This window comes from Oncorhynchus mykiss, chromosome 24 (genome assembly GCF_057628025.1).
Source record: "Oncorhynchus mykiss isolate SJ-2025 chromosome 24, ASM5762802v1, whole genome shotgun sequence".
Classification (NCBI taxonomy): Eukaryota; Metazoa; Chordata; class Actinopteri; order Salmoniformes; family Salmonidae; genus Oncorhynchus; species Oncorhynchus mykiss.
The window spans coordinates 43,990,001-44,003,519 of NC_143045.1; the positions used below are offsets into that span (position 1 = coordinate 43,990,001).

At 43.1% G+C, this 13,519-nt stretch overlaps 1 protein-coding gene across 1 annotated transcript in view; it reads right to left on the reverse strand.

The window, feature by feature from the left end:
* The window catches only part of LOC118944083 (V-set and immunoglobulin domain-containing protein 10-like 2), a 12,781-nt gene extending 2,840 nt beyond the window's left edge, over nucleotides 1-9,941 (reverse strand). The window contains exons 1-2 of the mRNA XM_036961868.2: nucleotides 9,694-9,941; nucleotides 9,264-9,484 (exon numbers count right to left, since the gene is read on the reverse strand). Coding sequence (XP_036817763.1) covers nucleotides 9,264-9,484; nucleotides 9,694-9,760 — 288 coding nt within the window. The 5' untranslated portion in view covers nucleotides 9,761-9,941. The remainder of the gene's footprint in view (nucleotides 1-9,263; nucleotides 9,485-9,693) is intronic.
* Nucleotides 9,942-13,519: the final 3,578 nt, after the last annotated feature.

The window sequence follows — 13,519 nt, forward strand, 5'->3', positions numbered from 1 at the left end:
GGGTAGAAGAGGTTAAAGTTAGGGTAGAAGATGTTAGAAGAGGTTAGAGTTAGTTTAACTAGGTTAGAGTTAGGGTAGAAGAGATTAGAATTGGGGTAGAAGAGGTTAGAGTTAGGGTAGAAGAGGGTAGAAGAGGTTAGAGTTAGTTTAACTAGGTTAGAGTTACGGTAGAAGAGGTTAGAAGAGGTTAGAGTTAGGGTAGAAGAGGTTAGAAGAGGTTAGAGTTAGGGTAGATGAGGTTAGAAGAGGTTAGAGTTAGGGTAGAAGAGGTTAGAAGAGGTTAGAGTTAGGGTAGAAGAGGTTAGAAGAGGTAAGAGTTAGGGTAGAGTTAGGGTAACTCGGTTAGAGTTAGGGTAGAAGAGATTAGAGTTAGGGTAGAAGAGGGTAGAAGAGGTTAGAGTTAGGGTAGAAGAGGTTAGAGTTAGGGTAGAAGAGGTTAGAGTTAGGGTAGAAGAGGTTAGAGTTAGGGTAGAAGAGGTTAGAGTTAGGGTAGAAGAGGTTAGAAGTGGTTAGAATTAGGGTAGAAGAGGTTGGCGTTATGGTAGAGGAGGTTAGAGTTAGGGTAGAAGAGGTTAGAGTTAGGGTAGGAGAGGTTAGAGTTAGGGAAGAGGAGGGTAGATGAGGTTAGAGTTAGGGTAGAAGAGGTTAGAGTTAGGGTAGATGAGGTTAGAGTTAGGGTAGAAGAGGTTAGAATTAGGGTAGAAGAGGTTAGAGTTAGGGTAGAAGAGGTTAGAGTTAGGGTAGCAGACGTTAGTTTTAGGGTAGAAAGATTTAGAGTTAGGGTAGCAGACGTTAATTTTAGGGTAGAAGAGGTTAGAAGAGGTTAGAGTTAGGGGAGAAGAGGTTAGAGTTAGGGTAGAATAGGTTAGAAAAGGGTAGAGTTAGGGGAGAAGAGGTTAGAAGAGGTAGAGTTAGGGTAGAAGAGGGTTAGAGGAGATTAGAGTTAGGGTAGAAGAGGGTAGGAGAGGTAGAGTTAGGGTAGAAGAGGTTAGAAGAGGTTAGAGTTAGGGTAGAAGAGGTTAGAAGAGGTTAGAGTTAGGGTAGAAGAGGGTAGAGTTAGGGTAGATGAGGTAACTAGGTTGGAGTTAGGGTAGAAGAGGTTAGAAGAGGGTAGAAGAGGTAACTAGGTTAGAGTTAGGGTAGAAGAGGGTAGAAGAGGTTAGAGTTAGGGTAGAAGAGGTTAGAGTTAGGGTAGAAGAGGTTAGAAGAGGTTAGAGTTAGTTTAACTAGGTTAGAGTTAGGGTAGAATAGGTTAGAAGAGGTTAGAGTTAGGGTAGAGGAGGTTAGAGTTAGGGTAGAAGAGGGTAGAAGAGGTTAGAGTTGGGGTAGAAGAGGGTAGAGTTGGGGTAGATGAGGTAACTAGGTTAGAGTTAGGGTAGAAGAGGTTAGAAGAGGGTAGAAGAGGTAGCTAGGTTAGAGTTAGGGTAGAAGAGGGTAGAAGAGGTTAGAGTTAGGGTAGATGAGGTTAGAGTTAGGGTAGAAGAGGTTAGAAGAGGTTAGAGTTAGTTTAACTTGTTTAGAGTTAGGGTAGAATAGGTTAGAAGAGGTTAGAGTTAGGGTAGAGGAGGTTAGAGTTAGGGTAGAAGAGGGTAGAAGAGGTTAGAGTTAGGGTAGAAGAGGGTAGAGTTGGGGTAGATGAGGTAACTAGGTTAGAGTTAGGGTAGAAGAGGTTAGAAGAGGGTAGAAGAGGTAACTAGGTTAGAGTTAGGGTAGAAGAGGGTAGAAGAGGTTAGAGTTAGGGTAGATGAGGTTAGAGTTAGGGTAGAAGAGGTTAGTGTTAGGGTAGAAGAGGTTAGAAGAGGTTAGAGTTAGGGTAGAAGAGGTTAAAGTTAGTTTAACTTGTTTAGAGTTAGGGTAGAATAGGTTAGAAGAGGTTAGAGTTAGTTTAACTTGTTTAGAGTTAGGGTAGAATAGGTTAGAAGAGGTTAGAGTTAGGGTAGAGGAGGTTAGAAGAGGGTAGAAGAGGTTAGAGTTAGGGTAGAAGAGGGTAGAGTTGGGGTAGATGAGGTAACTAGGTTAGAGTTAGGGTAGAAGAGGTTAGAAGAGGGTAGAAGAGGTAACTATGTTAGAGTTAGGGTAGAAGAGGGTAGAAGAGGTTAGAGTTAGGGTAGATGAGGTTAGAGTTAGGGTAGAAGAGGTTAGTGTTAGGGTAGAAGAGGTTAGAAGAGGTTAGAGTTAGGGTAGAAGAGGTTAAAGTTAGGGTAGAAGAGGGTAGAGTTAGGGTAGAAGAGGGTAGAAGAGGGTAGAGTTAGCGTAGAAGAGGGTAGAAGAGGTTAGAGTTAAAGTGAAGAGGGTAGAGGAGGTTAGAGTTAGGGTAGAAGAGGGTAGAAGAGGTTAGAGTTAGGGTAGAAGAGGGTAGAGTTAGGGTAGATGAGGTAACTAGGTTAGAGTTAGGGTAGAAGAGGTTAGAAGAGGGTAAAAGAGGTAACTAGGTTAGAGTTAGGGTAGAAGAGGGTAGAAGTGGTTAGAGTTAGGGTAGATGAGGTTAGAGTTAGGGTAGAAGAGGTTAGAGTTAGGGTAGAAGATGTTAGAAGAGGTTAGAGTTAGTTTAACTAGGTTAGAGTTAGGGTAGAAGAGATTAGAATTAGGGTAGAAGAGGTTAGAGTTAGGGTAGAGGAGGTTAGAGTTAGGGTAGAAGAGGGTAGAAGAGGTTAGAGTTAGGGTAGAAGAGGGTAGAGTTGGGGTAGATGAGGTAACTAGGTTAGAGTTAGGGTAGAAGAGGTTAGAAGAGGGTAGAAGAGGTAACTAGGTTAGAGTTAGGGTAGAAGAGGGTAGAAGAGGTTAGAGTTAGGGTAGATGAGGTTAGAGTTAGGGTAGAAGAGGTTAGTGTTAGGGTAGAAGAGGTTAGAAGAGGTTAGAGTTAGGGTAGAAGAGGTTAAAGTTAGGGTAGAAGAGGGTAGAGTTAGGGTAGAAGAGGGTAGAAGAGGGTAGAGTTAGCGTAGAAGAGGGTAGAAGAGGTTAGAGTTAAGGTGAAGAGGGTAGAGGAGGTTAGAGTTAGGGTAGAAGAGGGTAGAAGAGGTTAGAGTTAGGGTAGAAGAGGGTAGAGTTAGGGTAGATGAGGTAACTAGGTTAGAGTTAGGGTAGAAGAGGTTAGAAGAGGGTAAAAGAGGTAACTAGGTTAGAGTTAGGGTAGAAGAGGGTAGAAGTGGTTAGAGTTAGGGTAGATGAGGTTAGAGTTAGGGTAGAAGAGGTTAAAGTTAGGGTAGAAGATGTTAGAAGAGGTTAGAGTTAGTTTAACTAGGTTAGAGTTAGGGTAGAAGAGATTAGAATTGGGGTAGAAGAGGTTAGAGTTAGGGTAGAAGAGGGTAGAAGAGGTTAGAGTTAGTTTAACTAGGTTAGAGTTACGGTAGAAGAGGTTAGAAGAGGTTAGAGTTAGGGTAGAAGAGGTTAGAAGAGGTTAGAGTTAGGGTAGATGAGGTTAGAAGAGGTTAGAGTTAGGGTAGAAGAGGTTAGAAGAGGTTAGAGTTAGGGTAGAAGAGGTTAGAAGAGGTAAGAGTTAGGGTAGAGTTAGGGTAACTCGGTTAGAGTTAGGGTAGAAGAGATTAGAGTTAGGGTAGAAGAGGGTAGAAGAGGTTAGAGTTAGGGTAGAAGAGGTTAGAGTTAGGGTAGAAGAGGTTAGAGTTAGGGTAGAAGAGGTTAGAGTTAGGGTAGAAGAGGTTAGAGTTAGGGTAGAAGAGGTTAGAAGTGGTTAGAATTAGGGTAGAAGAGGTTGGCGTTATGGTAGAGGAGGTTAGAGTTAGGGTAGAAGAGGTTAGAGTTAGGGTAGGAGAGGTTAGAGTTAGGGAAGAGGAGGGTAGATGAGGTTAGAGTTAGGGTAGAAGAGGTTAGAGTTAGGGTAGATGAGGTTAGAGTTAGGGTAGAAGAGGTTAGAATTAGGGTAGAAGAGGTTAGAGTTAGGGTAGAAGAGGTTAGAGTTAGGGTAGCAGACGTTAGTTTTAGGGTAGAAAGATTTAGAGTTAGGGTAGCAGACGTTAATTTTAGGGTAGAAGAGGTTAGATGTAGGGTAGCAGACGTTAGTTTTAGGGTAGATGCGGTTAGAGTTAGGGTAGCAGATGTTAGTTTTAGGGTAGAAGAGGTTAGATTTAGGGTAGCAGACGTTAGTTTTAAGGTAGATGAGGTTAAAGTTAGGGTTGCATACGTTAGTTTTAGGGTAGATGAGGTTAGAGTTAGGGTAGCAGATGTTAGTTTTAGGGTAGATGAGGTTAGAGTTAGGGTAGCAGACGTTCGTTTTAGGGTAGATGAGGTTAGAGTTAGGGTAGAAGAGGTTAGAGTTAGGGTAGAAGAGGTTAGAAGTGGTTAGAATTAGGGTAGAAGAGGTTGGCGTTATGGTAGAGGAGGTTAGAGTTAGGGTAGAAGAGGTTAGAATTAGGGTAGATGAGGTTAGAGTTAGGGTAGAAGAGGTTAGAATTAGGGTAGAAGAGGTTAGAGTTAGGGTAGCAGACGTTAGTTTTAGGGTAGAAAGATTTAGAGTTAGGGTAGCAGACGTTAATTTTAGAATTAGAATTAGGGTAGATGCGGTTAGAGTTAGGGTAGCAGATGTTAATTTTAGGGTAGAAGAGGTTAGATTTAGGGTAGCAGACGTTAGTTTTAAGGTAGATGAGGTTAAAGTTAGGGTTGCATACGTTAGTTTTAGGGTAGATGAGGTTAGAGTTAGGGTAGCAGATGTTAGTTTTAGGGTAGATGAGGTTAGAGTTAGGGTAGAAGAGATTAGAGTTAGGGTAGAAGAGGGTAGAAGAGGTTAGAGTTAGGGTAGAAGAGGTTAGAGTTAGGGTAGAAGAGGTTAGAATTAGCGTAGAAGAGGTTAGAGTTAGGGTAGAAGAGGTTAGAGTTAGGGTAGAAGAGGTTAGAAGTGGTTAGAATTAGGGTAGAAGAGGTTGGCGTTATGGTAGAGGAGGTTAGAGTTAGGGTAGAAGAGGTTAGAGTTAGGGTAGGAGAGGTTAGAGTTAGGGAAGAGGAGGGTAGATGAGGTTAGAGTTAGGGTAGAAGAGGTTAGAGTTAGGGTAGATGAGGTTAGACTTAGGGTAGAAGAGGTTAGCGTAGAAGAGGTTAGAATTAGGGTAGAAGAGGTTAGAGTTAGGGTAGAAGAGGTTAGAGTTAGGGTAGCAGACGTTAGTTTTAGGGTAGAAAGATTTAGAGTTAGGGTAGCAGACGTTAATTTTAGGGTAGATGCGGTTAGATGTAGGGTAGCAGACGTTAGTTTTAGGGTAGATGCGGTTAGAGTTAGGGTAGCAGATGTTAGTTTTAGGGTAGAAGAGGTTAGATTTAGGGTAGCAGACGTTAGTTTTAAGGTAGATGAGGTTAAAGTTAGGGTTGCATACGTTAGTTTTAGGGTAGATGAGGTTAGAGTTAGGGTAGCAGATATTAGTTTTAGGGTAGATGAGGTTAGAGTTAGGGTAGAAGAGATTAGAGTTAGGGTAGAAGAGGGTAGAAGAGGTTAGAGTTAGGGTAGAAGAGGTTAGAGTTAGGGTAGAAGAGGTTAGAATTAGCGTAGAAGAGGTTAGAGTTAGGGTAGAAGAGGTTAGAGTTAGGGTAGAAGAGGTTAGAAGTGGTTAGAATTAGGGTAGAAGAGGTTGGCGTTATGGTAGAGGAGGTTAGAGTTAGGGTAGAAGAGGTTAGAGTTAGGGTAGGAGAGGTTAGAGTTAGGGAAGAGGAGGGTAGATGAGGTTAGAGTTAGGGTAGAAGAGGTTAGAGTTAGGGTAGCAGACGTTAGTTTTAGGGTAGAAAGATCTAGAGTTAGGGTAGCAGACGTTAATTTTAGAATTAGAATTAGGGTAGATGCGGTTAGAGTTAGGGTAGCAGATGTTAGTTTTAGGGTAGAAGAGGTTAGATTTAGGGTAGCAGACGTTAGTTTTAAGGTAGATGAGGTTAAAGTTAGGGTTGCATACGTTAGTTTTAGGGTAGATGAGGTTAGAGTTAGGGTAGCAGATGTTAGTTTTAGGGTAGATGAGGTTAGAGTTAGGGTAGAAGAGATTAGAGTTAGGGTAGAAGAGGGTAGAAGAGGTTAGAGTTAGGGTAGAAGAGGTTAGAGTTAGGGTAGAAGAGGTTAGAATTAGCGTAGAAGAGGTTAGAGTTAGGGTAGGAGAGGTTAGAGTTAGGGAAGAGGAGGGTAGATGAGGTTAGAGTTAGGGTAGAAGAGGTTAGAGTTAGGGTAGATGAGGTTAGAGTTAGGGTAGAAGAGGTTAGCGTAGAAGAGGTTAGAATTAGGGTAGAAGAGGTTAGAGTAAGGGTAGAAGAGGTTAGAGTTAGGGTAGCAGATGTTAGTTTTAGGGTAGAAAGATTTAGTGTTAGGGTAGCAGACGTTAATTTTAGGGTAGATGCGGTTAGATGTAGGGTAGCAGACGTTAGTTTTAGGGTAGATGCGGTTAGAGTTAGGGTAGCAGATGTTAGTTTTAGGGTAGAAGAGGTTAGATTTAGGGTAGCAGACGTTAGTTTTAAGGTAGATGAGGTTAAAGTTAGGGTTGCATACGTTAGTTTTAGGGTAGATGAGGTTAGAGTTAGGGTAGCAGATGTTAGTTTTAGGGTAGATGAGGTTAGAGTTAGGGTAGAAGAGATTAGAGTTAGGGTAGAAGAGGGTAGAGTTAGGGTAGAAGAGGTTAGAATTAGCGTAGAAGAGGTTAGAGTTAGGGTAGAAGAGGTTAGAGTTAGGGTAGAAGACGTTAGAAGTGGTTAGAATTAGGGTAGAAGAGGTTGGCGTTATGGTAGAGGAGGTTAGAGTTAGGGTAGAAGAGGTTAGAGTTAGGGTAGGAGAGGTTAGAGTTAGGGAAGAGGAGGGTAGATGAGGTTAGAGTTAGGGTAGAAGAGGTTAGAGTTAGGGTAGATGAGGTTAGAGTTAGGGTAGAAGAGGTTAGAATTAGGGTAGAAGAGGTTAGAGTTAGGGTAGAAGAGGTTAGAGTTAGGGTAGCAGACGTTAGTTTTAGGGTAGAAAGATTTAGAGTTAGGGTAGCAGACGTTAATTTTAGGGTAGATGCGGTTAGATGTAGGGTAGCAGACGTTAGTTTTAGGGTAGATGCGGTTAGAGTTAGGGTAGCAGATGTTAGTTTTAGGGTAGAAGAGGTTAGATTTAGGGTAGCAGACGTTAGTTTTAAGGTAGATGAGGTTAAAGTTAGGGTTGCATACGTTAGTTTTAGGGTAGATGAGGTTAGAGTTAGGGTAGCATATGTTAGTTTTAGGGTAGATGAGGTTAGAGTTAGGGTAGCAGACGTTCGTTTTAGGGTAGATGAGGTTAGAGTTAGGGTAGAAGAGGTTAGAGTTAGGGTAGAAGAGGTTAGAAGTGGTTAGAATTAGGGTAGAAGAGGTTGGCGTTATGGTAGAGGAGGTTAGAGTTAGGGTAGAAGAGGTTAGAGTTAGGGTAGATGAGGTTAGAGTTAGGGTAGAAGAGGTTAGAATTAGGGTAGAAGAGGTTAGAGTTAGGGTAGAAGAGGTTAGTTTTAGGGTAGAAGAGGTTAGATTTAGGGTAGCAGACGTTAGTTTTAAGGTAGATGAGGTTAAAGTTAGGGTTGCATACGTTAGTTTTAGGGTAGATGAGGTTAGAGTTAGGGTAGCAGATGTTAGTTTTAGGGTAGATGAGGTTAGAGTTAGGGTAGAAGAGATTAGAGTTAGGGTAGAAGAGGTTAGAGTTAGGGTAGAAGAGGTTAGAATTAGCGTAGAAGAGGTTAGAGTTAGGGTAGAAGAGGTTAGAGTTAGGGTAGAAGACGTTAGAAGTGGTTAGAATTAGGGTAGAAGAGGTTGGCGTTATGGTAGAGGAGGTTAGAGTTAGGGTAGAAGAGGTTAGAGTTAGGGTAGGAGAGGTTAGAGTTAGGGAAGAGGAGGGTAGATGAGGTTAGAGTTAGGGTAGAAGAGGTTAGAGTTAGGGTAGATGAGGTTAGAGTTAGGGTAGAAGAGGTTAGAATTAGGGTAGAAGAGGTTAGAGTTAGGGTAGAAGAGGTTAGAGTTAGGGTAGCAGACGTTAGTTTTAGGGTAGAAAGATTTAGAGTTACGGTAGCAGACGTTAATTTTAGGGTAGATGCGGTTAGATGTAGGGTAGCAGACGTTAGTTTTAGGGTAGATGCGGTTAGAGTTAGGGTAGCAGATGTTAGTTTTAGGGTAGAAGAGGTTAGATTTAGGGTAGCAGACGTTAGTTTTAAGGTAGATGAGGTTAAAGTTAGGGTTGCATACGTTAGTTTTAGGGTAGATGAGGTTAGAGTTAGGGTAGCATATGTTAGTTTTAGGGTAGATGAGGTTAGAGTTAGGGTAGCAGACGTTCGTTTTAGGGTAGATGAGGTTAGAGTTAGGGTAGAAGAGGTTAGAGTTAGGGTAGAAGAGGTTAGAAGTGGTTAGAATTAGGGTAGAAGAGGTTGGCGTTATGGTAGAGGAGGTTAGAGTTAGGGTAGAAGAGGTTAGAGTTAGGGTAGATGAGGTTAGAGTTAGGGTAGAAGAGGTTAGAATTAGGGTAGAAGAGGTTAGAGTTAGGGTAGAAGAGGTTAGAGTTAGGATAGCAGACGTTAGTTTTAGGGTAGAAAGATTTAGAGTTAGGGTAGCAGACTTTAATTTTAGGGTAGATGCGGTTAGATGTAGGGTAGCAGACGTTAGTTTTAGGGTAGATGCGGTTAGAGTTAGGGTAGCAGATGTTAGTTTTAGGGTAGAAGAGGTTAGATTTAGGGTAGCAGACGTTAGTTTTAAGGTAGATGAGGTTAAAGTTAGGGTTGCATACGTTAGTTTTAGGGTAGATGAGGTTAGAGTTAGGGTAGCAGATGTTAGTTTTAGGGTAGATGAGGTTAGAGTTAGGGTAGCAGACATTCGTTTTAGGGTAGATGAGGTTAGAGTTAGGGTGGCAGACGTTAGTTTTAGGGTAGATGAGGTTAGAGTTAGGGTAGAAGACGTTAGTTTTAGGGTAGATGAGGTTAGAGTTAGGGCAGAATACGTTAGTTTTAGGGTAGATGAGGTTAGAGTTAGGGTAGCAGTGGTTAGTTTTAGGGTAGATGAGGTTAGAGTTAGGGTAGAAGACGTTAGTTTTAGGGTAGATGAGGTTAGAGTTAGGGTAGCAGATGTTAGTTTTAGGGTAGATGAGGTTAGAGTTATGGTAGAAGACGTTAGTTTTAGGGTAGATGAGGTTAGAGTTAAGGTAGCAGATGTTAGTTTTAGGGTAGATGAGGTTTGAGTTAGGGTAGTAGACGTTAGTTTTAGGGTAGATGAGGTTAGGGTAGCAGACATTAGTTTTAGGGTAGATGAGGTTTGAGTTAGGGTAGCAGACATTAGTTTTAGGGTAGAAAAGATGGGTTACCCACCCTCAGATGTCCCAGGCTGCTGGAGAGTAGAGGCTGGAGCACGGGGCCATGTCCATAGTTATAAGCCACAGCTAGGTTAGACTGGGACCCAGTCCTGGTGAATCCCCAGATGAGGATATCAGGCATGGTGGATCCACATTCTAGAGTCACAGAGCCCCCGACCACCCCTCTGGCCTGCTGACGGACATACTCTACCTCCTCTGGGTCCACGATCTCCAGACCTGAGGGAACATAACACACTTTATAAAAGCCTTGTTTAATAAGACAAGATGAAGTTAGAAACCTTTATACATAGAATATAGCAGTAAACGTGTACCAATATATACTGTAGACACATTAAGAAGAAGATAGAAAAATGATAAAGTACATCAACAGGACGTCCTCCTAAGAGTCTCCATAGTAACACTGGTTCAGTCCAGTGAGTCCTTACCTTGTAGAGGAGGCTGTAGTAAGCAGAGGAACAGACAGAGACAGGACATACTCCTGAGGGTCTCCATAGTAACACTGGTTCAGTCCAGTGAGTCCTTACCTTGTAGAGGAGGCTGTAGTAAGCAGAGGAACAGACAGAGACAGGACGTACTCCTGAGGGTCTCCATAGTAACACACGTTTCAGAGCTTGCTGGTTATTACAGCATTAACATCACAGAGCTTCTGAGTTAAGATGCCTGACTCCTCATCACAGGCTACACTACACACTGGGTGATCGAGAGAGAGAGAGAGAGAGAGAGAGAGAGAGAGAGAGAGAGAGAAAGAGAGAGAGATATAACGAGAGAGAGATAACGAGAGCGAGAGAGAGAGAGAGAGAGAGAGAGAGATGGAGAAAGAGGGATCCCAGGGAGAAAGAGAGACAGATATAACGAGAGAGAGATAACGAGAGAGAGAGAGAGAGAGAGAGAGAGAGAGAGAGAGAGAGAGAAAGAGAGAGAGATATAACGAGAGAGAGAGAGAGAGAGAGAGAGAGAGAGAGAGAGAGAGAGAGAGAGAGAGAGAGAGATGGAGAAAGAGGGATCCCAGGGAGAAAGAGACACAGATATACATTTGAATTATTCATCAATGCTTTTCCACCCCTCTCTCTACCTCTCATGGCCTGGCTAATGGTCAGACCAGAGAGAAAGAAAGAGAAGGAATTTTAGAAAGAGAAAAAGAGAGAGAGGTGTAGGGTGTCTGGTTGATGCCATAGCATCATCTATTATTGAATGGACTGAAAGGGATAGCAGCCTCTTCAAAATTCCATCAGTCAGAAGGTGAAATGAAATCCCTGTGTGCAGAAAGACAGAGAGAGACATACAGAAAGATAGACAGAAAGAGAGATAGAGAGAGACAGAGGGAGAGAGAGAGAGAGAGAGAGACAGAGAGAGAGAGAGGGAGAGAGCGAGAGAGAGACAGAGAGAGAGACAGAGAGAGAGGGAGAGAAACAGAGAGAAACACAGAGAGAGAGAGAGAGAGAGAGAGAGAGAGAGAGAGAGAGAGAGAGAGAGAAACAGAGAGAGACAGAGAGAGACAGAGGGAGAGAGAAACAGAGAGAGAGAGAGACAGAGAGAGAGAGAGGGAGAGAGAGAGAGAGACAGAGAGAGAGACAGAGAGGGAGAGAAACAGAGAGAAACACAGAGAGACAGAGAGAGAGAGAGAGAGAGAGAGAGAGAGAGAGAGACAGAGAGAGAGAGAGAGAAACAGAGAGAGAGACCGAGAGAGAGAGACAGAGAGAAACAGAGAGAGAGAGAGAGAGAGAGAGAGAGACAAACACTAGTCCCTATTTACCCCAAGAGGAACATACATTCATAGTTGATGACAATTTAATTAGTTCATGTATGAAGCACACAACATGTAAGGTCCTGGTGTGGAGTCAGATATCTCCATTAGCCAGCTCCCATAGCATCAATAAAATTAGGATTTAGTTTCTGTTGGCACTAAAATCGCTCCATTCCATAGCTCTCTTAGCCATACCCAGGGTTGGCTGGGTCACCTTCTAAATGTAATTCCGTTAGTTACTAGTACCTGTCCAAACTTTTAATCAGTAACGTAACTTTTAGATTACCTAAACTCAGTAACGTAATCTGATTACATTCAGTTACTGTTTGATTACTGTCCCCTAAAGAGGCATTAGAAGAAGACAAGCATGTCACGCCCTGATCTGTTTCACCTGTTCCTGTTATGTCTCCACCCCCTCCAGGTGTCGCTTATTTTCCCCAGTGTATTTATCCCTGTGTTTCCTGTCTCTCTGTACCAGTGTATTTAACCCTGTGCTTCCTGTCTCTCTGTACTAGTGTATTTATCCCTGTGTTTCCTGTCTCTCTGCACCAGTGTATTTATACCTGTGTTTCCTGTCTCTCTGTACCAGTGTATTTATCCCTGTGTTTCCTGTCTCTCTGTACCAGTGTATTTATCCCTGTGTTTCCTGTCTCTCTGGGCCAGTGTATTTATCCCTGTGTTTCCTGTCTCTCTGTGCCAGTGTATTTATCCCTGTGTTTCCTGTCTCTCTGTGCCAGTGTATTTATCCCTGTGTTTCCTGTCTCTCTGTACCAGTGTATTTATCCCTGTGTTTCCTGTCTCTCTGTCCCAGTGTATTTATCCCTGTGTTTCCTGTCTCTCTGTGCCAGTGTATTTATCCCTGTGTTTCCTGTCTCTCTGTCCCAGTGTATGTATCCCTGTGTTTCCTGTCTCTCTGTGCCAGTGTATGTATCCCTGTGTTTCCTGTCTCTCTGTGCCAGTGTATGTATCCCTGTGTTTCCTGTCTCTCTGTGCCAGTGTATGTATCCCTGTGTTTCCTGTCTCTCTGTGCCAGTGTATGTATCCCTGTGTTTCCTGTCTCTCTGGGCCAGTGTATGTATCCCTGTGTTTCCTGTCTCTCTGTACCAGTGTATGTATCCCTGTGTTTCCTGTCTCTCTGTGCCAGTGTATTTATCCCTGTGTTTCCTGTCTCTCTGTACCAGTGTATGTATCCCTGTGTTTCCTGTCTCTCTGGGCTGGTTCGTCTTGTATGTTCAAGTCAACCAGTGTGTTTTTCCCGTGCTCCTGCTTTTGCTATTCTCTCTTCTGCTAGTCCTCCCGGGTTTGACCCTTGCCTGTTTCTGTATCCGCCTGCCTGACCATTCTGCCTGCCTGACCATTCTGCCTGCCTGACCATTCTGCCTGCCTGACCATTCTGCCTGCCTTGACCATTCTGCCTGCCTTGACCATTCTGCCTGCCTTGACCACTCTGCCTGCCCTGACCACTCTGCCTGCCCTGACCACTCTGCCTGCCCTGACCATTCTGCCTGCCCTGACCACTCTGCCTGCCCTGACCACTCTGCCTGCCCTGACCACTCTGCCTGCCTTGACCATTCTGCCTGCCTGACCACTCTGCCTGCCCTGACCACTCTGCCTGCCCTGACCATTCTGCCTGCCTGACCATTCTGTACCTCCTGGACTCCTGTCCACGACCATTCTCTTGCCTACTCCTTTTGAAACGAATAAATATCAAACATTCAAACCATCTGCCTCCCGTGTTTGCATCTGGGTCTGAGCCCTTATAAAAACATGTATGTTACCGATTGAACGACATCTGTTGCAGGATAAATCAATGTTAAAGTTTACACAGCTGGCAATATATGGATGTTACTTTATGGGTTGGTTATGTAGGCTTCTTCTAACCCATCGCTTTCTACTACATTATAATAATATGATTAAATTATATCTTTACATTGAAACCAAAGTCTATCAGAATTCCAGTCACTCCAATAAATGTTATACCCCTTGATCTTCAAGAATAGGACTTGGAAATATGGAAGAAAAGATGAGCCAAATTGTTTTACCTGAGCATGACCCCAAAACTAAGGCTGTATTAGCCAGCCCTACTCTGTTGTTTATGATTGTGTTGTCATGGACGACTGATTGGGACTCATTGATTCAAGTTGAAAAATGAATGCTGTGTTCATGGCATGGCTTTGAGCACTACTGAAAAGGGCTATTTACAGGTGAAAAATGAATGCTGTGTTCATGGCATGGCTTTGAGCACTACTGAAAAGGGCTATTTACAGGTGAAAAATGAATGCTGTGTTCATGGCATGGCTTTGAGCACTACTGAAAAGGGCTATTTACAGGTGAAAAATGAATGCTGTGTTCATGGCTTGGCTTTGAGCACTACTGAAAAGGGCTATTTACAGGTGAAAAATGAATGCTGTGTTCATGGCATGGCTTTGAGCACTACTGAAAAGGGCTATTTACAGGTGAAAAATGAATGCTGTGTTCATGGCATGGCCTTGAGCACTACTGAAAAG